The 24,626-nt window shown below is 55.4% G+C and overlaps 2 protein-coding genes across 4 annotated transcripts in view; one reads left to right on the top strand and one right to left on the bottom strand.

The window, feature by feature from the left end:
* The first annotated feature begins 1,271 nt into the window (after window positions 1-1,271).
* HIC1 (HIC ZBTB transcriptional repressor 1) lies at window positions 1,272-6,040 on the top strand. 2 transcript variants are annotated; one of them, XM_045526125.1, is made up of 2 exons: window positions 1,272-1,541; window positions 2,999-6,040. In XM_045526125.1, the coding sequence occupies exon 2, from the start codon at window positions 3,019-3,021 to the stop codon at window positions 5,167-5,169; it is 2,151 nt and encodes a 716-aa protein (XP_045382081.1). In that variant the 5' UTR covers window positions 1,272-1,541; window positions 2,999-3,018; the 3' UTR covers window positions 5,170-6,040. The 2 variants fall into 2 exon arrangements, with proteins under 2 accessions (XP_045382081.1, XP_045382080.1); XM_045526124.1 differs by lacking the exon at window positions 1,272-1,541 and adding an exon at window positions 2,402-2,655.
* Window positions 6,041-6,196: 156 nt separating this feature from the next.
* SMG6 (SMG6 nonsense mediated mRNA decay factor) overlaps window positions 6,197-24,626 on the bottom strand; it is a 212,981-nt gene continuing 194,551 nt past the window's right edge. For both annotated transcript variants that reach the window (XM_045526113.1, XM_045526114.1), the window contains exons 16-19: window positions 14,803-14,956; window positions 11,605-11,816; window positions 11,207-11,288; window positions 6,197-8,003 (exon numbers count right to left, since the gene is read on the bottom strand). In XM_045526113.1, the coding sequence (XP_045382069.1) occupies window positions 7,873-8,003; window positions 11,207-11,288; window positions 11,605-11,816; window positions 14,803-14,956 (579 nt within the window). In that variant the 3' untranslated portion in view covers window positions 6,197-7,872. The remainder of the gene's footprint in view (window positions 8,004-11,206; window positions 11,289-11,604; window positions 11,817-14,802; window positions 14,957-24,626) is intronic.

The raw sequence follows: 24,626 nt of genomic DNA, 5'->3' as shown, positions 1-24,626 counted from the left end.
GAGCCTCTGGGGGGCGCCCGAGACCTTGGTGTCTGTCAGGGACCGCCAGTGGCCGCGCCCGCCGCTCCTCGCGGAGTGACTCAGCCACTACCTCTGGCGGGGGCGTGGAGGCCAGAGGACATTGCTGGGGGCGGTGAGCGCGGCCCCCTCCCGCCCCGAGGCCCGGAGCTGTTGCTAAGCTTTCCAAGGCCTCGGAGAGACGTGATCTGGGCGAATCTCATAGGTTACCATGGTAACCCTGCGCCCCAGCCCCTTGCGCTCCACCACTGAGGGAAGCGCAGCCAATCAGAAGCTGCGGGCGTTCTTAGGGACCCCCCCCCCGCCACCGCGTGTGGGCGGGGGTCAGGCGGTGCGGGGAGGAGGCGGAGCGTGGGCCGTGGAGACGCGGCGCTCGCAACAGGCCTGGTGCCGTGGCGGGGCCGCACGGGGCCACTTCCGGAGTAGTTGTGCGAGCACCAGCGCGCCAGCACAGGGTCCCCTTCCTCCCAGAAGAGGCGTCACCCTCACAAACCTGGCCTTCATGTGGAGTGCAGGACCTTGTGGGGGGTCTTGAGCCGCAGGCCCTACTGTAACTGTCATGTTTCTTTTGGGTGGGTGGGTTAGAGAAAAAGTCATTCACTAGGAGTCGTTCAAAACGGCTAACACGGGAATCTGGGGCCTGAGGTTACTTCTGTGGACCCCCAAGAGGCGCTGTCCAGCCATTTCCAATCGCCCTGAATGACTTTTCCTGTGTTCGCTCCAGAGACTCGCAAGTTCAGGGCGGGCTGTTTGAGTAACACCTCTGCCTAGGTTCACGGAGGGCCCTAGACTCCGGGAGGGGGTGGGTGTGTGTCTGTGTAAACATGCGCGCCAGCGAGTGTCAGTGCCTGGAGAGGGTCTGGGTACAAACGAGTTTATGCTGTGCATACCTAATCCATGCGCCAGAGTGACAGTGGGTGTGTTGGCCGGGGGGGTTGGGGTCCAAGTGGACAGTCCTCTTACAGGAATGTCTAAGAAGAGCCCCTCGAGATCTTCTCTATCTCCGTCTCAGGATTTTCATAACCTCCCTCTCACCACCTGCTGTTACCAGAGTCCCCTCCTTGCGGGCAGGAGCTTTCCGAATTGGGACCACGTACATAGAAATGTGTACATGGGATCGCTCGGCTCAAAATTCCAGGGTTTATGGGGCTTGCAGAGCCGGGGCCTGAGTCCCCAGGTGGGCACATCTGGGAGGGTGAACCTGCGGATAGATCCCCCTCGCCAGCTCAGCATCTGTGAGCCTCCAGCCCAGGTGCGCAGGAGGAAAAGTCGCCGCGGTGCCGCGCAGAGCCCCGCGTGCCCGAGAGGTGGCGCCATAGTCGCAGCAGCGCCGCTGGCCCGGGCCGCTCCAGATAAGAGTGTGCGGAAAGCGCGGCGGGTCTGAGACGCGACCAGGACGCGGGGAGGACGGACCAGCAGGACAGACCGACCGGGGGCCCGGCGGGCGGAGGGCAGCGCAGCGCAGCCACGTCCCCCCTGGATCCGCTGGCGGCCGGGCCCGGGGCTTCCGACATGCCCCCCAGGTGGGTCCTCGAGCTGGGGACTGGGAGGGACAGGGGACCCAGGACAGCCCGGTCCTCGTGCGTTGGCTGACTCGGGCGCATCATCTGGCGCGGGCGGCCCATCGCGGCTGGCGGCTGGCGTTCAGGCCTCCCGGGTCGTCCCTATTGGATTCGGGACCGCTGGGCCGCTGCTCTGCCCCGGGTTCACAGCGGGGTCAGCGGCCCGGGGCGGCTCTGCCCGCACATGGGCTGGAGAGGCAAGGGGAAAGGAAGGGGAGCTGGCGGGCGGGGCTGGCAGGGGCGCTGCCCTGGCACAGCTCGGAGCCTGGCAGCGGGGCGGGTGGGGAGCCGGCTAGGAGCTGCCACCGCCGCGGGGAGGGAAGCCCGGCCTGGCTTTGGCCATAGGTAACGGGCCGCGAGGCCCTGCGGGCCAGGCGGGGAACGGGGTCGGGCAGGCGAGCAGGCGGGCAGGGGAGCTCAGGGCTGGGCTCGGCCGCCGGAATTGAGGGCTGTGAGGAAACGCCGGGAGCCGAGGGACTGGGGCTGGCGCGCTCCTCCCGCCCTGTCTGAAGTTGGAAAACTTTTCCCCAAGTTTGGGGCGGCTTAGTTCCAGGGGAGAAGGGGCTGAGGGGAGCAGGGGAGGGAGGCGCCGGGTCCGCGGATGTAGAGCCGAGGCCGAGGCCCGGGCCGGGGCCGGGACGCGGGTGGGGCGCAGGCCCTGGTCAGGGCCGCAGCCGGCAGCGCGCTGTGCCCGCCCGGGGCGCTGCCCCCTCCCTCCCCTGGGAGCTGCGTGGCTCCCCCCTCCCCCCCACCTGCTTCCTGCCTCAGCCTCCTGCCCCGATATAACGCCCTCCCCGCGCCGGGGTCCGGCCTTTGCGCTCTCCCCGCCACGGCAGCCGCTGCCTCCACTCCCCGCGGCGGCTGCCGCCCGGGCCCCTACCGAGGGCTTGACAGCCCCCGGCCAGGGCGGTGCCACGGCGGGCACCGGGTTTCCCTCCTCCGTATCACTTCCCCCAACTGGGGCAACTTCTCCCGAGGCGGGAGGCACTTCTTACTCGGCTCCCTTTCTCCCTACTTGGGCAAACTTCTCCGCCCTGAATGACTTTTCCTGAAGCGGACATTTTACTTAAATCGGGTAACTGTCTCTGAAAGGGTCACTTCGCCTGAACAGTTTTCTCCTCGGAAGCCCCCAGCACCCAGCCTGCGTGCCCAGTGGGCATCGGGGCCTAGGGGCTCAGGCCAGCCTGGCCTCCTCTCCAACGGCGGCCGCTCTCCTCCTGCTCCTTCTTCTGGTTCGGGCCAGTCGGCCTAGGCTCCCACTCTCGGAGGCTGCCGATCCTTAGCCAGTGCCCAGGCCGCAGTGCTCGATGCCCCTGCTCAGCTGAGGGGAAGGGGAAGTGGAGGGGAGAAGCGTCGGGCTGGGTACAGGCGGCCAGGCCGCTGCACGGCTCTTACCCGGCTGCTGTGTGTCTCCGTAGGAGAGTGTGCTGGGCAGACGATGCTGGACACGATGGAGGCGCCCGGCCACTCGAGGCAGCTGCTGCTGCAGCTCAACAACCAGCGCACCAAGGGCTTCTTATGCGACGTGATTATCGTAGTGCAGAACGCCCTCTTCCGCGCGCACAAGAACGTGCTGGCGGCCAGCAGCGCCTACCTCAAGTCCCTGGTGGTGCATGACAACCTGCTCAACCTGGACCATGACATGGTGAGCCCGGCCGTGTTCCGCCTGGTGCTGGACTTTATCTACACCGGCCGCCTGGCTGACGGCGCAGAGGCAGCAGCAGCGGCGGCCGTGGCCCCGGGGGCCGAGCCGAGCCTGGGCACCGTGCTGGCCGCCGCCAGCTACCTGCAGATCCCTGACCTCGTGGCACTGTGCAAGAAGCGCCTCAAGCGCCATGGCAAGTACTGCCACCTGCGGGGCGGTGGCGGCGGTGGCGGCGGCTATGCTCCCTACGGGCGACCCGGCCGGGGCCTGAGATCCGCCACGCCCGTTATCCAGGCCTGCTACTCCTCCCCGGCTGGGCCTCCACCGCCGCCTGCCGCGGAGCCGCCGTCAGGCCCGGAGGCCGCGGTCAACACGCACTGCGCGGAGCTGTACGCCTCGGGCCCCGGCCCGGCCGCCGCACTCTGTGCTCCGGAGCGCCGCTGCTCCCCTCTCTGTGGCCTGGACTTGTCGAAGAAGAGCCCACCTGGCTCTGCGGCTCCCGAGCGGCCGCTAGGTGAGCGCGAGCTGCCCCCGCGCCCAGACAGCCCTCCCAGCGCCGGCCCCACCGCCTACAAGGAGCCACCACTCGCCCTGCCGCCTCTGCCTCCGCTGCCTCCGCTGCCCTTCCAGAAGCCTGAGGAGGCCGCACCGCCTCCGGACCCGTTCCGTGGCGGCGTTGGCAGCCCGGGACCCGAGCCTCCCGGTCGCCCCGACGGGTCCAGCCTCCTCTACCGCTGGATGAAGCACGAGCCGGGTCTGGGTAGCTACGACGAGCTGGGCCGGGAGCGCGGCTCCCCGGGCGAGCGCTGTGAGGAGCGTGGCGGGGACGCGGCCGCCTCGCCCGGGGGGCTCCCGCTTGGCCTAGCACCACCGCCACGCTATCCAGGCAGCCTGGACGGGCCGGGCACGGGCGGTGACGGCGACGACTACAAGAGCAGCAGCGAGGAGACTGGCAGCAGTGAGGACCCCAGCCCGCCTGGCGGCCACCTCGAGGGCTACCCATGCCCACACCTGGCATATGGCGAGCCTGAGAGCTTCGGTGACAACCTGTATGTGTGCATCCCATGCGGCAAGGGTTTCCCCAGCTCAGAGCAGCTGAATGCACACGTGGAGGCTCACGTGGAGGAGGAGGAAGCGCTGTATGGCAGGGCTGAGGTGGCCGAAGTGGCTGCCGGCGGCCCTGGCCTAGGGCCCCCTTTTGGCGGTGGTGGGGACAAAGTTGCTGGGGCTCCTGGTGGCCTGGGAGAGCTGCTGAGGCCCTACCGCTGCGCGTCATGCGACAAGAGCTACAAGGACCCGGCCACCCTGCGGCAGCACGAGAAGACGCACTGGCTAACCCGGCCCTATCCATGCACCATCTGCGGGAAGAAGTTCACGCAGCGTGGGACAATGACGCGCCACATGCGCAGCCACCTGGGCCTCAAGCCCTTCGCGTGCGACGCGTGCGGCATGCGCTTCACGCGCCAGTACCGCCTCACGGAGCACATGCGCATCCACTCTGGCGAGAAGCCCTACGAGTGCCAGGTGTGCGGCGGCAAGTTCGCACAGCAACGCAACCTCATCAGCCACATGAAGATGCATGCCGTCGGTGGCGCGGCCGGCGCAGCTGGGGCGCTGGCAGGCCTAGGAGGGCTACCCGGCGTCCCCGGCCCAGATGGCAAGGGCAAGCTCGACTTCCCCGAGGGCGTCTTTGCTGTGGCCCGCCTCACGGCTGAGCAGCTGAGCCTGAAGCAGGAGGACAAGGCGGCTGCGGCTCAGCTGCTGGCGCAGACCACGCACTTCCTGCACGACCCCAAGGTGGCGCTCGAGAGCCTCTACCCGCTGGCCAAGTTCACCGCGGAGCTGGGCCTCAGCCCAGACAAGGCCGCCGAGGTGCTGAGCCAGGGCGCTCACCTGGCCGCCGGACCCGACGGCCGGACCATCGACCGTTTCTCTCCCACCTAGAGCGCCCCTCGCTAGCCTGCCTTGTCGCTGCCATGCGACCGGGCCCGTACCCCTAGGGAGCAGCAGCGGCAGGGAGCAGGCACACCGCGCCCGGGACAACTGTAGTAGCAGCCGCAGCATCGCCTCAGTGGCTGCCCCCACCTCTCTGCGGCCTCACCTGGCCTCACTGCTTTGTGCCTTAGCCGGGGGTGGGGGTGGGGGGTAAACCCCGGGACGGGGGTGGGATGGGGGAAGGGAGATTTATATTTTTGATATCAGCATTGACCAAAGGAGACCCCCTAGCCTCTCCCCGCCTCTTCCTGTGGTTCATTGGCCCCCTTCCCCAGCTCCGTGCTGCTCTTGGGGGGAGGGGTGTCACAGTTGGGGCGCTCCCAGCCCTACCTCCGGCCCTTGCGACCACACCCATTCTCACTGTGAATCTCCCGCTGGGGTCGGAGCGTCGGGCCGAGTTGGGGAGTGGGGAGGGGACTGAGCCGGCCGGAGGGCCCCCCATCCCCCACTCCCACCCGCCCCGGGACTGATAATGTGAAGTTCCTCATTTTGCACAAGTGGCACTAGCCCCAGGGCCAACCCTTCCCTCCTCGACCACCAAGGGCGGGGAGTTCTGGAGTCATAGGGCTGAGACAGCCCTGGCCTACCCGATCTCCCACTCCTGAGGTGTTTCCCTCCCTTCCCTGGGGTCCCGGACCATATTTATTGCATGCACCCCGGGCAGCCCCCCATCCCGAGCCCAGGCTGGGCTGGGCTGGAACGCGGTCTCTTTAGCTCCCTCCTCTTCGTTTGTATATTTCCTACCTTGTACACAGGCTCTTCCAGAGCCGCTTCCATTTTCTATACTCGAACCAAACAGCAATAAAGCAGTAACCAAGGACCCCGACCCTGCCGCTCTCTTCTGCCCTGGCACAAGGACTTGGGTGGGTTGAACCCGGTGGGTGGAGGGGTCAGAAAGGGCCACCCTCACACAGGTGTAGAGGCTTGGACCTGCCTCCCCTCCCCAGTCCCAGGAACAGATCAGCAAGAGGTCAGGTATGTTTCAAAACTAAAAATTTATTAAGGAAACAAAACCAGTGCTGCAAATGGGTCAGAAAGGGGAGATGGGTCTCCCTCCCACCCACCTAGTCATCAGCTTTCTGCCAGGGGAGATGATCTCAAAGGAGAGGCTGGGACCCTATACCGCAAAGAGCTCAGTCTTCTGAGGCTCTGGGGGACTCATATCCCCAAAACTATTGGCCTTGGCTGTCTTGCATTAGTAACCCCTCCTTCTGGCACAGTCGTGGGCCTCAGGCGGGCGCAGCAGTGCTCCCATCCTCTGGGCAGGCTGTACAGACTGTGGGCTCTTGGGGGACTTCCCCACTGGTCCCAGCAAGATTTATGCCTGGGTCCACCTAAAACTCTGTCTTCCCCTAGTCCTCCTTATCCCTGCCCCTGGGCTGGAGGAACTCACTTCCAGCAAGAAGCCTTCCTGCTAAGGTTTTGAACATGGGTACCAGCTAAAAGGGCAACAAAAAACTCAAAGGCTAAGGGGCCCCTATGTCAATTCTTCTGAGAAGTTGAGGGCAAAGCTAGAAACGATGAAAACCCTAGGCTAGGCAATGTTACCCCCAGGCACTGGACTGCCTTACCGTCTGGGCTGTATAAGCCTGGGAAGTTTCTCAAGAGCACATGTGCCTTGGGTAGAAGGACCTGGGTGGGAAAGCTTTACTAGGTTTCTGCCACAGGTAGCAGAGGAGGAAGATTCAGAGTGAGAACCCCTAAGACAAGGAACTGAGGTGAGGAAGTTGAGGGCATCAGGGAGGTGAAAGGAACCAACTAGAGAGGGAAGGAGGGTAAGGGGATGTTCTGGACCGAGGGAGGGCACGGAGAGGGGAGGGGGAAACTGAGAACTGAGTCTGAGGAAATTTCCTTAAGAGGAAACTAGAGTGAAGGGAAGGCCAATGAAGGGAGAGGGAGCAGGCAAAGGCCACCGGGATGCATGGGCCTGAGACCAGATGTCCCTTCCTGTGACCATCCAAGAGGAAAACAAATGGCAAAGTACAAGGGACCCAGACTGACAGGGGCAGGAAGAAAAGCAGCAGGATAGGTGTGTGTGTTTGGGGTGGGGGACAGAGAAGGTGGGGGCCTGGGGCTGCTGTTTAGGGACATGGCGTCCAGAACCCAACTTGGGTCCATGAGAATTCGAATCTAAGCCTCAGGGAGATGGAGAGACACACCCTGGGCACTCTCTTCATGACATAACCAAAGCCTCTTGAACACATTCAGGACAGAGGTTCTGAAGATTAAAGGGATCTGTGATTTCGCCTGCTTCTGATGGAAACTCTAGAACCCCTGCCATCTCTGTCGGAGAAAGTGGCTGAGTCCCAGGGTGAGGAGGCCCTCCCTCAGCCTTGGAATGAGACGGGGAGGGACAGAGGCTGAGAGCACGGGCGGCCTCTCTGGCGTGCCCACCTGCTGTCGCTGTAGCCAGCCACCTCCCTGCTAAATCTTGGCAGCTCAGGAGGGTCCCAGCAGCTTCTGCCCGACCCTTGGGAGGGGCTCTGTGAGGAGCAGCTCCCCCACAGCATGGCCATGGTGTGGGTTGGAAGAGGATGGTTTATTGTCTGGGTGGATTGGTGGCTCAGGCACGTGGGCATCTTCCGTGCTACACTGGGCGCCTCGTGGCCTTTCAGGAACGGTTCCATGGGGGTGGACCCAGGTGTGGCCCCCTCAGCCCACCTGGGCCCATGTGAGGAAGGCTGGGATATCCCGCACAGGCACATTCCTTGTCAGCGCTTTCACACGCAGGTTCCGGTCATCCGTCAACAGCACCACCTCCCGCAGTAGCCGGATTGGCTCCTCTGTTGGCACAAGAGAGCAGAAGGCCTTCACTGAGGACAGGAGGCAGAGGCACTGGGTGCCTCTTCTGCCCTGGAGGGGAATATGGTCTTAGGGGTGGGGGTGTCAAGGCCAGCCATTTCTTGGCCCTTCCACAAGTCCCTTCCTTCATCCAGGCTCTCAGCCTAGGGTACTCCTCATCTACTGGCTTAGAAAGGACCATGCTGGGCTTCTGCTTTGGACCCCACCTCCCGCACAGGACTCTGTTCTGCCTTGTGCCTGAGAGCTGCCCAAACCCACCAGCCTCCACAGATCTGTCTCCCAGGACTCTGAACTGAGGGAGCAAAAGCAGCCCCTTGCCTTCTACTCCTCCTCACTGCAAAGCTGGCCCTGGATCACAATATCCCTCTTTTTGCACATCCTTTCCCTCCAAAAGCCAGCAGGTTGGTGCTTTAGGCATCCAGAGGTAGAAAACTAAAGATTGAATAGAAAATGCATCCAGGGCTCCCAGATGTGGGAAGAGGGGAGTTCTAAGGAGAGGAGAGCAAGGGTCCTTGGCAGAACTGCACAAAGGGGGCTCTGAGGCTACGGCCAACTGATTTCCTCTATTAAATAAAAGTAATCCACGTATATGGTGAAAATTTCTAACAGTAGAGTAAAAGGGAAAAGTAGAGTCAGGATTATCCTCCAAGCTCTTGGATGTACCCAATGGATAGATCTGTGTGTCCTTCCAGGTTTCCCTATGCACCTTCATAAGTACATATACTTGTATATATAAGCCTTCCCCAGCCCCCCGAAAACACTCTGATCAGTACTAGGCATACTTATTTTATTCAGATTTTATGTACTTAAAAGATCTTTCTATATTGGCACAGGTATCTTTCATTCTTTTTAGTACGATCTCTTCACCATCTCTCTTTTCCTAATTCCCTAACCTTTAACATTGGAGAGAATTTAAATGGGGGCCAAGCACTCTCACAATGACAACCCCCACCCGGCATGCCTGCTTGGGTGGCAGGTCCACTCCTCAGTCCCAGGCTGGGCATTTCCTGATGGAGGTCCGGCAGACAGTCAGGCACAGGAAATGTCCTGCAGTGCTCACTGACTGCGTGGGCTGGCGGGGCTGGGGGACTGCAAATATCCATGTCTGACCTGAGCAGTTTCAGACTTGCCAGCTCCAGGCAGGGAGGCTGAGAACTGGCTTTCAGCCTGGGGAGGAGTTTGGGGGAAGAGGGAGGGAGAGGTCCGTGGGGTTGGTGGTGGGAAGACAAGGCGGGAGGAGGAAGAAGGGTCTGATTAGGAGGCAAGGGGCTGTGGTGGACAGAGAGGGACAGGAAAGTGGCCCTGGATAAGGGGATCCTCGGAGACCCCTTGGCTGTCTGGGCTGGGCCCTTCCGCGGCATGAGTGTGGGCTGGCATGGCGGTGTGCAGTGCTGCGTGGGCCTCCCAGCTGGCTGCTGTGTCTGTCTGTAGCCCCACCATTCCTGCCCTGGGCCTCAGACCAGGAGAGTCCCGGGCCTTAGGTCAGCCAACCAAGGCCCGGCATTGCTGGCAGGGGTCTGCAGGGGTTTCTGTGAATACTTTGAGACATTTTTAACAATAAACATCCTCTGTTTTGACACTGGTAACTTCACTTTGTTAGAAACCAGAGACTGTCATCTTGTCAGGCCCCATCCGCCATAATCCACATGATTTTAAAATTCAACATCGTTTACACATAAACATTTGGTGATGGTTTCTCTGTGAATCTGACAAGTTAATCTGCTAAGAATTCACACTGACAAATGGGGTTTGATTACACCAGCCATTGCTGATGTAATTCTGATAGGGGCGGTCCCCAGGATGGCAGTGGGTTCCTGTAGGCTGTTTGGGGTGAAGTAGGGGGTGGGAGCACTAGTAGGGCCAAAGCCAGAATGTGTCTGTGCTAAGAAAGAAACAGTTTTGAGGCTGGAGTCGGGCACAGTAGTATCGGAACCGCACTTCCCAGCAAGGCCTTCTGCAATCCTGCCTACCTCTCCCTCAGGAGGTACCCCTCTGGGAAGCTGTCTGCGGACAGAGATAAGCTCCTCTCTTTGGCTTGGCCAGGACTCCTTTTTATCACTTGAATGGTCCAGATGTGGCCCTGAGGGACAGTGCACGCAAGCCATGCAGCAGGACTCCTCTGAGGAACAGCACTTGTGGGCTTGTTACCAGCCCCTGGTTCAGAGACTCATGCAGGAGAGAGGGGCTGCACTAGCCCGGGGTGCGGAGGGGTGGAGGAGAGGCAGGAGAGAAGACAACTCCCAGAGCAGCCGGAAAGCCAGGGCTAGGAACACGAACAGAGAGGAGGAGAGAGGGGCAAAAAGGACAGAAAGAAAGAGACTATGTATATGTAGACAGAAACCAAATGGTGAGAACTTCAGCTCTGCAGATGACATTGAGCTAGAAGGTGCTAGTAATTCCTTCCAAAAGAAGAAATGTAGGCATCCTGGGAACCAGGAGCAGAAAGATCCTGAGCGTCACTGACCCTGTTCAAGAAGGACAGCTCAAGCTTGAGGGTGAGGTGGTCAAGTATTTGGAAGAGAACCCCAGGGTGGGTCTTTGGCCCAAAGATGGGATTCTGCTCAACAAAAAGGTCTTGAAAACTGGGCTAAGGGCTCAGTCCTCAAGCTCTCACCTGTCTCCAACTCTGGGCAGTGTGCAAAGTGCTACAGCTCAGGACCAAAAAGATAAGGAAGAAAGGCCTACTCACTGCAGAAGTGCCTATGCCCAGGCCTAATGTACAGTAAACATTCATAGAAGAACTAAAAGGGTAGGAAGGTGAGCACGGCCAAGAAAAGGGAGTGTGCCCAGGGACCCATAGGGCTGGGCTCAGGAGACCACGGCCAGAACAAGCTACACTGAATCATAAAGACATTCTTGCTGTCAGAGGGAACTCACTGAGGACCCAAGAAAGGAAATGGATGTACACTGAGTGGGAGAGCTCCCTGCCTGGAGCTGGGCTTCTTGGGCTAGGCTCATCCCCAGCTGGCCCAGGGTCTACCTGACATCCCCTGAGGGCAGGGAGCTGTGATAGGGAGGACAGACAGGAAACTGGGCTCAACTCAGGCTTGCATCAGCTCTAAACTCTGATTCCTCAGACTCTGCAGGCCAGAGTCAGTGGAGAGAACTTTCTCAGGGGCTGAGGATGAGTAGGATGAGGTAGGGCAGGGGGGTGGGTGATCCCAAGGCAGAGGTAAAGCTATACCTTTGCTGGTGGGCATGAAGTCCTTCGCCTTGTCTTTGCAGTAGTGGAGGCAGCAGGAAAGAATCAGGTCATCGTTGTTACCCTGGAGGAAAACAAGTGTGAGAAGCGCCACTGGGCAGGAGGGGGCGCCATTTGGAGGAGGCAGACATATACTCTGCCTCTGGGGTCCTGGTAAGGGCCACATCTCAAAGTCCCTCCCATACATGCTGTGGGCCCTGCGTGGCCAGGTCTGACTGTGCTAAGAGTGATCTGGGAGATAAGGAATTCCTCCCTCCCAGGTCTCGATGGTAGGTCCCCCCTCAGCAGCCTAGGCTGACAGGCCTTCCTTAGCACCCCATTCCTGGAGACCCTGTTCTGAAGGCTAGCTGTGGGCTTTCCCTTCTTGCCAGAGGTCTCACCAGCTGGCCAGTGATGTCCTCACTGCGGAAGGCGATGGATTCAAGTTCATTGCCACGGCTGGTCAGGGCCCGTAGGCAAGAGTCCCGACTCTCAAATCGCCGCTCGAGGAACTCGATGGACTTGCGGGCTTTTTCTTGTACCACACGGGCGTAACCCCCAGCTCGATGGTCTGTCTCCTGCCCTTTGGCCAGGCCGTCCAACTCATTGATCACTGATGAAACAGAGCCCCACAAAGTATCAGCCTCAGCAATCAGCAATCATGTCTGCCTTTATCCGAGGCCTTTGTCCACTCACTTTCCCAGCTAGCCCCTTCCCAGACCACAGAAGCCACCCTTCCTCACAGTTGTCTTCCAGTGAAACTAGGGCAGAAAGGGAGCTTGTGGGGGAAAAAGTGTCCCAGACTTTCACAATGCCCTATCTCTTTTCTGCCTCTTCTCCTGGGCCCCACCCTCCTCCTGGGAGGCACTTAAAGGGATTTTTTGGAGCTGCTGCATTCAGAAGAAACCTGGCCCCTCTACTGCATTCCTTAGCTATAGGATCAAATTGAAAGGGTCCCTCAGGAAAGGCAAGGGTATGTAGCAGCTAAAGGGAAAGTGAGGCACTCTCTCTTATCTATTTGGGCCCCCAACCACAGCAGTCAAAGAGGGGCAACGTTCTATTCCTCCCTCCCTCCGACAGAGTGCAGGGAGGTCATTATGGAGTAAGGGGCAGTCACAGCTTCATTTGCAAAGGCCCTGGTATTCTGCAAAACCATACCCTTGGCACATCTACCTTCTCTGATACTGAGTGTGTATGTGTATGTGTGTGTGTATGTGCCTGTCTGCCTGCTTATGTGTCTGGGACACGGCTTCATTTTCTGGTGAAGATTCTTTCCAAAATTCCAGCCAAAAGCCTGAGGTCAAGTGGGAAATATGCACTCCTTGGGGGCTCCGGGAGAGTTTGGGGTCTGAGGCCTCTCCTTAGTACAATGATTCATGGCTCGGGGAATCGGCATGAGCATGCTGTTCCATGGTGAGCCTGGCACTCATTGTCTGGGTATTCAGAGACACTTTCTGGAAAGGGCCCATATGGGAATACACACACACACACACACACACGAGATGCCCATGCTTTCAGCAACCTGAGGCTGCAGTGTCCACACAATGCACAGCTGAGGGTGGGGAGCAGTGGTGGATGGGTGCATGGTCCAGCAAACAGAACATCAAACAGGAAAAACTGGTATTCTATCCCAAAATCTGCTTTCCTGCTTCCAAACTAAACAGGCTTCAAAGGGGAAGCTTGTTTGTGCTTCTGCACCAGGCGGGGCTTCTCAATGCTGGGGTCAGGTCTAAGGAGCACAGAGCAGGTTAAAGAGCACAAGAAACAAGTGGGGAAAGCTGTTGGCTTAACTCTTTGCTGCTCTGGGCACGGGCATGAGTCCACTAAGGAAAGCATCAATAGATAGGAGCCCTCCTCTTACAGCCCCTGAGAGAGTCCGGGGACCTGCCCAGCTGCGGCGGGTTCACGGGGGCTGACCTGTATGGTTGCAACGGAGCTGTCGGTTCCCAGCGCCCTACATGTATCCCCTGGGTTTTCACATGTTTTTCCTCCCTCCCCACCGAATCTGCGTGTCCCTACTAAACCATAAGCTCCTCAGGGTCAAGGGCCACAGCTCTGCCTTTCACAGGATCTCCTGAGAAAAAGGTGACTGAGCACATAGTAGGGGCACAATCAGTGCTAGTAACTAAGAACCCTGCTAGCTTGGGACGGTGTGTGAGGCACTTTCTGAGGCTTAGGAGGCTCCTGAGATGTCAGCAACCTCTCTCAGTTATACCATTTCCTGACCATCTAGCAATTCACTTTCTTTCTCCTGAAAACCTCCTGGGTTGGCAAGCACAGCTACATATGGCGCTGAAAGGCACCCCACCCCAGGACTCAGTGAGGGAAGCATGGGAGGCTGAGATAACGTGATGGTCTTACTGCTCTGCCTTGGTGACAAAAGTTGCTCTACTTTTGAAGAACATAAAACCTTTCCTTACGTCTAAGGGCCTGGATTTAAGAGGTTCTGGCCAGGCCACATGGGGAGGGGGAAGGAAGACGGGGAGGGTGGAGGCGGGGAGGAGGGCTGCTTCAGTGCCAACATTCTCAGGTGGTGCTAACGTATTTCCCACAACCCCCTAGGGTTCTGCAGCCTCTGCAGGGGCGGATGTTTCCTGCCCTTTGTTTCTACCCCCGTTTGGCACTAAGACACTTGGGACCAGGAGGGAAGGCCCAATGGAACATCTTGGCATGGATGTCAAAGGTGGCTTGGTAGGCAGACTGCCAGTCTGGTGGCTTTTCCAGAGGATAGGACTCTCAAACTTGCTTCAAGTGGTGGCTGCTAAGAAGGGGACATGAAAAAGCCTGACTTCTTAATCATCTCCTAGACCATCTCCCTCCATAGCAGAACCATCAGCTAGATCAGCTACATTAGACAGAAGCCCAGAGCCCAAAGCCCACCCTGAGGCTGACCCACCACAGAGCTCTAAGAACTAAGGATACCCAACAGACAGTACCCTGGAGACAGCCCAGCTGGGCTCCTCTGGCCAGAGGGTGGAAAAGCAAGCTAGCTGGGTCCTGAGATGCTGACCCTGCACCAGCACCAATCACCAGACAGTGGTAAGGGCCCAAGTGGTAGGAATCCACAGGCATGAGCCAAGGGCTTGCTCTGGAGGGTTCCTATTGGCCTCGCCTTAGGGTGACATTGGCCAGAAGAATGCTACCTCGGACCAACAGAATGATCATGAAAAGCTACAAGACAATCAGACCAAAGGCATCTAACCACTTCAAAATCCTCCCAGCCTCCCTGCCAGACCACCCAGCAGCACTGCCGTTATCTGCCAGGGCTGAGTGTTTACCAATAACGGGAACCAGCTTTGCTGTTTTACTGCAAGCTTTATAAGGATAAAAACAAGGGCTGGGTTCATGCAGCCTCTGGTTGCTGGGACACAGAAGTCCATTTGCTCAAGCAGTTTAAGCCATGGATCAGCCATAATAATTTGAACTGCTTTGATTATTAAACAATTTTTCTTGCCCCACGCATTCCCTACTTCCCTGCAAATCCTGTCTTACACACGCACAGCAGGGCTCTGCCTGCCTGGCCTCTGGGCCATGGGGCGTGTGTGTAGGGGGGCTGCTGCACACGTGCAGGGCTGCCCTGCCCTTCCCGCCTGACTCACCGATAAGGGGCACCACCAGGATGTACTTCCTGCTCTCCAGCAGCCGTGTCAGACTGGCCAGGTGGTCAATGAAGCCGTTGGTGTCTGGTACAAGGAACAGGGGTCTGATCTCGAGCTCCATCTGCCTCATCTGACTGTGGTCCTCCAGGACAGCCTACAGGGACACAGAACAGCGAGTGAGCCAGAAAGTGAGCAGGCAAGCAGGGGGGTGAGCCAGGGCCCTGACTCGACAGTGTGTCAGCATCCTGCCCCCACGAACCTCTCCCGCTCCAGGGGAACAACCAGCCCCCGTGAGGCCTGAGGGACAGGCCCAGGTGCTGAGCACGGCACTGCAATCAAAATCAACAGAGGCCAAATGGCCCGGGTAATAAGGTGTGGCTAAAACCCTGCCTAGGACTGAGAAAGGACTCTGATGGTATTGGAAATAACAGGTCTCTGAAAGGAAGACCTTCAGCTAAGAACCAACGAGAGAGAGTTAGTTTCCTTGAGTATGAAAGTGCTTTCACATATATTATCTAGGCAGCAAGTGGGAGGGTACTTCTCAATCCAGACACTTGTGACTATCCAGAACAGAGTTTGTTATTTCAGTTTACTTCACTGGGTAGCTGAAACAAAACAAAACAAAAAACAATGAAGTTTAACTCAAAGGCTATACAATAAAAGTGATGTTGACAACTAATAATTAATACCAAATAAATCTCCTGCAGCAGGAGGAGTCCATGTGGTGTGATGAACTAAGACCCCGCTCACTCGTTTGCAAAGAGCAACACTCAGACTGATCTCAATGGCCACCACCTTCCCCTTGATGAGCACAGCGTTTCTTAAACATTGGTCTTCTCCTGTTCTACTTCTGCTCCTTTGCACAACCTGTACAAACTACACTATTATTAACTTAATGTTTTTCTTTAAATTGAGTTAAGTCAGTCACTTTTTTTTGCTTAGTCTCTTATTCAGCAACAATATCCATGGTATCAAGGATTTGACGGCCTAGTCATATGTTTACTAGTACAAGCTAAAATGCCACAATAAAAAGTTGAATTCTGGCCGGGTGCAGTGGCTCACTCCTGTAATCCTAGCACTCTGGGAGGCCGAGGCGGGTGGATTGCTCGAGGTCAGGAGTTCGAGACCAGCCTGAGCAAGAGCGAGACCCAGTCTCTACTAAAAATAGAAAGAAATTATATGGCCAACTAAAAACCTATATAGAAAAAATTAGCCGGGCATAGTGGTGCATGCCTGTAGTCCCAGCTACTTGGGAGGCTCAGGCAGTAGGATCCCTTAAACCGAGGATCCTACTGTCTGAGCTTGCTGTGAGCTAGGCTGATGCCATGGCACTCATTCTAGCCTGGGCAACAAAGTGAGACTCTGTCTCAAAAAAAAAAAAAAAAAAAGTTGAATTGTTTCCTCTGCATCATTTAACAGTCATCTCCTGTGGCACCAGTGGTCCATGGAGCACCTATCACACCTCGGGAAACACGTGGCCCAGTGCTCATCTGCCTTACGGACTTTCACATCTCTCAGGGAAGCTCCATGCACATCAGCAAAAGCCCAATTTTACTGCCTGACAGTTTCACATGAGTGGCAGCGGCTCTTCGAGATAGGCTCTGGGTATGTCTGTTACCACAGAACGTGGTCACTACTGTACTGCTGCTTCTTCTGGGGACCATGGCCAAGAAGTGAACTGATCTGTTGGTATCTGTCCAGACGGCATGCTCCCTGTGTAGCGAGACAGAGGGTACCAACACAAATCTGGAAGGGGCCAGCAAAGCAGGTCTCAGTCCAGTCACACCCTCTCATGGCCTTCTGCCACACAGCAACTTGCAGGGACACAGAGGCAGGCGGGGAGCAGATGTGCGTGCCAACTGAGATGGGGCCCACAGTGCTGGGCCCTGGCCACCAACAGTCAGCAAGGAGGTTGTGCTCAGGTTTCACTGACAATGACAGTAAAACTGAAAGGGCATGCCTTCAAATTATGGGGGTGGCTTTTCTGTGACCTGCCAGGGACCTCTCCCTATGAGTAAGTCGTTGCTGCCACTGCCACCACAGCTGGTAGAAGGCACAGGCCACAGGATGCCGGCAGGCATGAGAAATGCAGCTGGGAGGCCCAGCCTGAAGTCTTCCTATTGCTCGAACCTCAGGAGGGGAAAGTGCTGCTGCTGGCCACCTTCCCAGGGGACTTGGGTCACTGCCCCTCTCCAGAAGGCTACCACCTAGAGGGTAACACACATTCCACCAAACATGGCTTGGGCATTTTGTAAGAACAGGAAGTGGTCCCTGTTTAGGTTCAGTGAATGACTTTTTGCCCTTTCTCCTCTTGCAGAGGGAACATCAGCATTCTTGTTCCTCATTTTTCCAGGCCTGTGTTCTCCATGTAGCTCTTCTGCATGCTTTTCCTGGTACCATGAACTCCCAAATCTCTGTCTTTCTGGGTGGGAGGGGACAGAACAAGCACCGAGACATAGCTTGAGGTGGATGGGGAGACTGGTATAGTGACAGAGGCTCAGGGTCCTAACTGACCACTGTACCTCTGCCACTCACTGTGCCACTGAAACTCCTCTCACATCTGTTTTCCTGCCTTGAGAAATGATGCTCCAGCCCTGGTTTGACTCTATCAAAGAAGTGGAACTGGCTACCATTTTTTACCCTGTGTGAATAATTAGCTCCTAAGATCCTGTACCATTCTACCTCTATGGCTGGCAGTAGGCAGGAGGGCCTTTAAGCCAGGTGGCCAAGGGGGGCTGGGGGCATACTGAGTCTACTTGCGTTCTGATTGCAGGACAGAAGAAAAATCTAGGAGCAGAGCCCAGGGAAGCTCTAACTTCCCTGCTTTCTTAGAGCTCTGGGTCATGGCCAGAAAGGTGAAGAGGCTACAACCTCTTAGGGAGGTGGTAGCCCTGCTGGTTTCCTGGGGGTGGGGTGGGGCCAAGCTGTGTGAGGGTGGTCGGAGCTGTGCTGCCATCATCCGGTCCCAGGGACGCCCGCAGACAACTTCCCTTAACCTGGCTCTGCCCAGTGAGTCACCACACAACTGCTTCCTGTTCCCCACATACCCTCACGGAGTCTCAGGAGATTAAATGAGGCTGCTCCCTCTTCTCCTGGGGTACCAGTGAGCCTCTAGGGGTCACACCTGGGTCACAAGACTGGCTCAGTCCCCTTAAAGAGAACAGCAGACGGAGGAGGGCTTGGGAGCCCACGGACACTCTCCTATGGGTGTCTGCATTTCCGGCCTTTTCCAAGTGGCGCTGTGTGTGTGTGTGTTTAGCATTTGCCCTCCCAACTTTTCCAGATTTTACCCGTCAGATTCCTGGCAGCTGTGCACGGCGCCTGTGCCGGCCGTCACGTCCCATTCTGATCTCTGGGTCGCACGGTGAGAGAAGGACACAGGATGCGCAGGGAGTGAAAAAGTGATGTCGGTGGGGAGAGTGCCAAGTCCCCACTCGCAGCCATGGGACACTTGGGGAGAAGGGGGAAGCATACTGCTGTGGAGTTCAGAGGCCGGTAGTGAGATTTATTTTTGTTTGTATGAGTAAAAAGCTGCAGAAACCTCTGGTGGGGGTGAGGGGGTGCAACTGGAATGCTGTGATTCAGACAGACAGGCCCTGGCCTGAAGTCAAGCGTGATGACCCGGAAGGAGAGTTCCATAGGAACCTTTCTAACTACAGCCAAAGTTGGGCCGCAGTGATCCTGGGATGGTATACTGGGAACCCAAGGAAAGCACGGACACTCTGAATCAGACTGGTGGCAATAAGGACCAAGTTGGTATAAACTCTGGAAGGTGCTGAGTAACAAACTATCTCTGAGGTATGGGAACTTCCTGGAGCAAGCTGGCAGAGAACTGGGAAAGAAATAATGTACAGTAATGCCTCAGGAGGAAGCTAATAAGCTTGGGTCCCCAGACAGGGCTCTTTACAGGTTAAGTTCCTCTTTCTACACAGTGGAGATAATTTTATGATGCTGACCCACTGAAAACTGAGACACATAGAATTATAAATAAGAGCAAAGCAATTAGCTGACATAGGAGTTGTGGAACTTGGAGAACCCAGATCGTAAAGCAGAGCCAGACCAGGAAAAGGCCTTCTTAGGTCTCCCTTCTGCTTAGGGGTTCCACGTGGAGTGTGGCTGCTTCCTTCCCTCTACAGTCTGATGGGATCATTCATCCCTGGGCCTCTCTGGTCAAAGTCTTCACCAGATATTAGTAAGTTTTGAAACACAGCAAATTTCCACACTCACCTTGTATACAGAAGTACCTAGCAAAGTACCTGACGCATGTATTAGAAATTCAACAAATGTCAGATTCCTTTCTTCCTGCCCAAATCTATTTTTTATTTTCTACATATCCAAGAAGGTAACTATCTGGGGAAACCACTAGGGAGCAAAAGTGGAGATGGGGTGAGGTGGGACAGAAGACTACTGATTTCTATTACAAGACTCATAGTGTGTGTCTATGTGTGTGTATTTTAACTATGTGGATATAAATGAAAAATGAAAAAATGGAAATAAAATAAAAAGTAGGAACAGTTGGTGAGATAACCACTGGCAGGCAGTTCCTTCTTGGCCAGCAGAAGCCAAAGGTAGCAGATCTTGCATGTGCTACAGAAGGGAGGAGGGCCTGCCGGCAGCTTCTCTTGGGAGCAGGAAGGAGCATCTTCATTTGGGGTACGCTGCTAGTGGGAAAGCTGCTGCTCAGAATCCCTTTTCTGGATGTCTATAAGTACCACAGAGCTTAACATATACTTGCTTTCTTCTTTAAAACTATAACTATGACAAGTTGTATGCTATTTCTTATTGTTTCAGGAGGATTGATCTTATTTTTCAAACTAGACCGAAAGATGCTTGAGGAGAATTAACTATTTTTCTCGTAGTTTCTTTTCCAATACCTAGCATAGAGCTTGATGTGTCATAGGATCTTGGTTAACTAAATCACTGAGTCTCAGAGTTGGGAGGCACTTTAAAAATAATCTAACTGGGCCAGTGCCTGGCTCATGCCTGTAATCCTAGCACTTTGGGAGGCTGAGGCAGGAGGATTGGTTGAGGCCAGGAGTTTGAGGTCAACCTGGGCAATATAGCAAGACCTTGTCTCTATAAAAAATAGAAAAATTAGCTAGATGTGATAGCACATGCCTGTAGTCCCAGGAGTTTGAGGTTGCAGTGAGCTATGATGATGCCACTGTACTCCAGCCCAGGTGACAGAGTGAGATCCTGTCTCAAAAAAAATAATAAAAATAAAAAAAAATAAATAAAAATTGAATTTTAACTGGTAACTCTTTGTTCTGAAAAAGCCAAAGTGTGCCCTTTCCTGGTGGAGAGGGGGTGGCAGGTCTAAGCATTACACCTCTGAGCCTGCTCCAAGAAGCAGCAAAGGTGTTTTAGCTAATGCCTCGACCATTCTGTAGGAGGACAGGGCCCCATGAGAGCTGTTGGAGCCAGGAAGACAGGAGCAGATGGTGCAAACTGGAGGCCCAGCACCCTAGTCTGCAGAGAAGCTGGAGCAGGCTTGGGTGGGAAGGGCGGATGCCCGGCTCTGCAGGCTGATGTGCTTTCCTGCCCTGGCGTGAACGTGCCCCTGGCCTGGTAGTGTGCTGGCTCCCACCCTGCCTCCGACAGCTAGGAGCCAGGGCTGAGTGTCTGCCTTCCGCTAGCTTCCATACAGGTGTGGGGGGCTCTGTGCACAACATTGTTCCATAATAGCCCCCCCTAGCTGAGTGGCAGTATGAATGGACTGCAGCTATATTTAGAGTGGAACTCCTGGGGCCACCACAAAGGAGTGACTGCATCTTCAGCAGGGCGGGTGGGCGGGAAGGGGACAGGGGAGCAAAGCTATTTTCAGAACACATGTCATTGCTGGCTACAGAGCAAGACTGTGGCCATAATGCCGAGGGAAACAATAGCTGTGGCCAGAGGAAGAGCCTGTTATGTTTCAGGTGGGATGTTTGCAACTGCTCAGGAAACCTGACCCCGCCCGACAGCAGCACAAATCACAGCAAAGCCTCATGGATGCAGTGAGGAGGCGGGGGATTCACAGGGCTAGGGCTAGTACGAGGTGCCAAGAGGCCACGCCTCATGCCTGGAGGAAGATTTTCAGTGACTGCTTTGCCCTGGGGGCCTGGTTAGGAATGAAACACTTCTGACCAATTTCCCAGACAAACCATGTACCCTGCTCTGGTCTCTGGACACCTCCCAAGAATGGAAATGGGAATGAAAAGAACTCAGGCGGAAAGCAGCAAGGTGGGCAGGACCAACCCCAGATTAGGAGCTGTCTCAGGCAACAAGGCAAAGCCTGGGCTGAGCTGGAGAGTGTGGCCTCTAAGCCCTGGGTGGGCGGACTTGGCACCCCCAGCATTCAGGGGCCTGCTGGGGCGCTGCAGCTCCAGCTGCACAGGCCCTGAGAGCTCCCCACACCCCTTTTCTGACCTCTAGTCGGCCCCACTTACCAGCCTCTGTGCAACTCCGGAAGCAGTGAGGGACAGGCTGTGAAGGGAGGCCAGGCCTCACCTCCCCCCATCCCCACAGATGAGCTTAGGCCCAGGGGTCTAGGTAAGAGCAGGGAAGTGGGGGTGTGGCTACAGCCCCAGATCTCACTTGGACTTTATAGCCAGCATGGGGGCCAGGAGGATTTTTTTCAACCCCATCTTCATATCCCCTTCCCCAAACATGTGTGGTTCCTGTTTTGCTGCATCTGTAAAAGGCGATGGGAGCTGGGGACTTGCCTTACACCTCTCGGTTAACACCCTGGAGACTGATGGAGTTCAGAGCAGTGTAATTTACAGCCCATCTCTCCAATCTTAATTCACTCGATGCTCCTTTCTTCCTTATTGTATTAGTGTGACCCAGGTACCTGCCAACAATAATGGCCTCTCTAGCTAGGAGCCTCTCTCCCACTCCCAGGACAATTTATACCTTTTCCTTGGGATTTTCCCCCCTTAAATTAAACAAAAAGAGGAAAAATAAGAAAAGGTTAACATGGGTTTGGAGCGCTGAAGCCCCCGTGGTTCTGGGCAGGGAGCCAATGGCCCGAGGGCACACACATGTGTGTGCTCTCCCAGAAGGGCCTTCACCGGCCCTGTTTTACAGCCACCTCGGCACAGACTCCAGGGTTCACGCATATGGCCAGACAGATGTGTCTGGCTTACGTTCAAGGCTGGAAAATGAAGAATTATGGAAGTGAAGGGCCCCGGGCATTAAAGAGAGGGGGGGAAGGGAAGGGGGGAATTTTTCCTCTGCTGAGAAATCCTCCTGTGGCTGTGAGGCTGGAGGAAGGAGGCTGACAGGAGGCAGGGCCGCCAGCCCGGTGCATGTGGGGCCTGTTCTTAAAGGGGCCATGGCAGCCCCTGCTCAGGTCAGCTCACGGCAGGCCCTCAGCGCCCTGGGCCTGAGCAGCCTCCTCAGAAGGAGCTGATGACGGGCAGAACAGGCTGCCTGGAAGGGCCAGCCAGGGGCATTGCAAGTCAAGTCTTACTGAAGACCTCCAATTTTTGAGGTACTGCTTTCACTGGAGAGGCAAAGCTGAACACGGCACCTAGACAGGGATGGATTCCCACAGCATGTGCTCCCACAGCATCCCAGACTGCCCTTTTGTATCGACGCCCATTCACGCTTCAAATCACTTGTTTAAAGACTGGCTTCTCCACTACATTGCACCCTCTGAAATGTGACTTGTTTGTTCATTCCTGTGTCCCCCAGCCACTAGCATAGTAAATGCGCAACATCATCTACTAAACTGAGCTGAAGACATGGTCCTGATTCCAAGGAGTTCATAGTACAATATGGGAAACAAGTCCAGAAATAACTGTAACATGAGACATGATAGCAGTTCTACAAATGAAGAATAAATCAATGCTGCAGGAATACTGAGCAGAGAGAGATGAATTCCTCCTGGGGGGAATCAGGGAAGGCTTCACTGGGGAGATGAAGTTTCATCTGGGGATTGAAAGAAGAATAGAATTTCAACAGGTAATAGGAAATGTGGAGCAAAAAAAAGGGTACTCTGGTTTGAGGGACAGCACTAACAAAGACCTTAGAGTGGGAAAGGGCAGAGCATGTCCAGGGAGAGTGATTGGAGAGGAAGGTTAGTGTCGTTGTCTAGGCAGGAGGCCTTAGTGTCTGGATAGGCATTTTATATGCCCTGTGATTCACTCTGAGGCCTCACAGCAACTCTAAGAGGTAGGTGCTATAACCATTTAAAAAAACATTTTTTTTAGAAATGAAGTCTGGCTATGTTGCCTAGGCTGGAGTGAAGTGGCTATTCACAGGTGTGATCATAGTGTACTGCCGCCTTGAACTCCTGGGCTCAAGTGATCCTCCTTTCTCAGCCTCCCGAGTAGCTGGGACTACAGGCACATGCCACCGCGCCTGGAAACACTTTCACTTTGTAGATCAGGAAACAGGCTCAGAGAAATTAAATAATTTGTGCAATGTCATGTAACTAGTAAAGGCTATATATTACCCTCGGAATCCTAGCACTCTGGGAGGCCGAGGCAGGAGGACTGCTTGAGCTCAGGAGTTTGAGACCAGCTTGAATAAGAGCGAGACCCCATTTCTAACAAAAATAGAAAAAAATTAGCTGGGCGTGGTGGGGCATGCCTGTAGTCCCAACTACTTGGGAGGCTGAGGCAGGAGGATCACTTGAGCCTAGAAGTTTGAGGCTGCAGTGAGCTATGATGATACCACTGCACCATTCTACCCGGGGCAACAGAGACTGTCTCAAAAAAAGAAAAAAAAGAACAGAATGATGGAGACAGTGAGGTGAAAAAGGAGCCTGCTGGCAGATTCTGTACAACAGAACTCCAGGAGATGCCATTCACAGAAACAAGGTAAATGGCAACTATTGGAGCTGTGCAATGCAGAGGACTTGATAACTACAATCCAAGAAAGTACCTGAACTAAAGTAGTAGTAGTGGCCATGGAAATAGAGAGGATAGGAGGGAATAAAGGAGCAAACAGATAGGATTTGATTAAAAATTATATATGCAGGCTGGGTGTGGTGGCGCATGCCTGTAGTCCCAGCTACTCAGGAGGCTGAAACAGGAGGATCACTTGAACCCAGGAGTTCGAGGTTACAGTGAGCTATGATTGTGCCACTGCACTTTGGCCTGAGTGACAGAGTGAGATCCTGTCTCTTAAAAAAAAAAAAAAAAAAGAATTAGATACAAGGGGTTAAAAGTTAAAAGTGAGGTTAGTCTAAAAGTTAGATGATGCTCTGGTTGCTACTATTATTGAGTCACTGAACAAATATTTGTTAAGACCAACTCAGTTTGCTGAGACTAGGGAGTAATAGAAAGGAAGGAGAGCTTTCTATTGGTGGTGACAAAGCCTAGGAGGGTGGTCTGGTCAACAGACTGAAGACAAGGGTATTCATCTGTGCTAAAGTAAAGCTGGAGGAAGGTAGCTTCAGGGCCCAAAGCTGCAGGCAAGTCAATTATGACAGGGACTCAAATTTAATGAAGACAGGTCCTTGGTGATTTCTCACACAACAATTTCTAACTGCTGGGTTGAGAGTCAAGAAATGGAGGTAGTGAGTAGAGATAGGACTTTTGGGAAAACTGATGGAAAGGAAGAAAAGAGCCACAGAAGAAGAAAAGAAGCTTGAAGGCGATGCTGTTTTAAGGGCTGCAGAGGTTTACACATAGACACATGGTAGGGCTAAGGAGGCAGCCACACTGTAATGGATGATGCCGGTAGAGGTAATACACACTTGATTCCGATGGCAGCAGGTGACATGAATGTGTCTGAAGAATGACAGATCCTAACTGGTATTCATTCCTTTCTGGGGTAGCGTGATTAGACAAATATCAGACAACAGTGGCCATTTATGGAGCTATGTGCCATAT

The sequence above is a fragment of the Lemur catta genome, chromosome 15 (genome assembly GCF_020740605.2).
Source record: "Lemur catta isolate mLemCat1 chromosome 15, mLemCat1.pri, whole genome shotgun sequence".
NCBI lineage: Eukaryota > Metazoa > Chordata > Mammalia > Primates > Lemuridae > Lemur > Lemur catta.
This window is presented reverse-complemented; position numbering and strand designations above follow the sequence as displayed.

Coding starts and splice junctions, on each gene's coding strand:
- HIC1 (XM_045526124.1), top strand. CDS start 2,619: ATGACTTTTCCTGAAGCGGACATTTTACTTAAATCGG. Junction 2,656..2,998: donor GGACATTTTACTTAAATCGG/GTAACTGTCTCT, acceptor GTGTCTCCGTAG/GAGAGTGTGCTGGGCAGACG.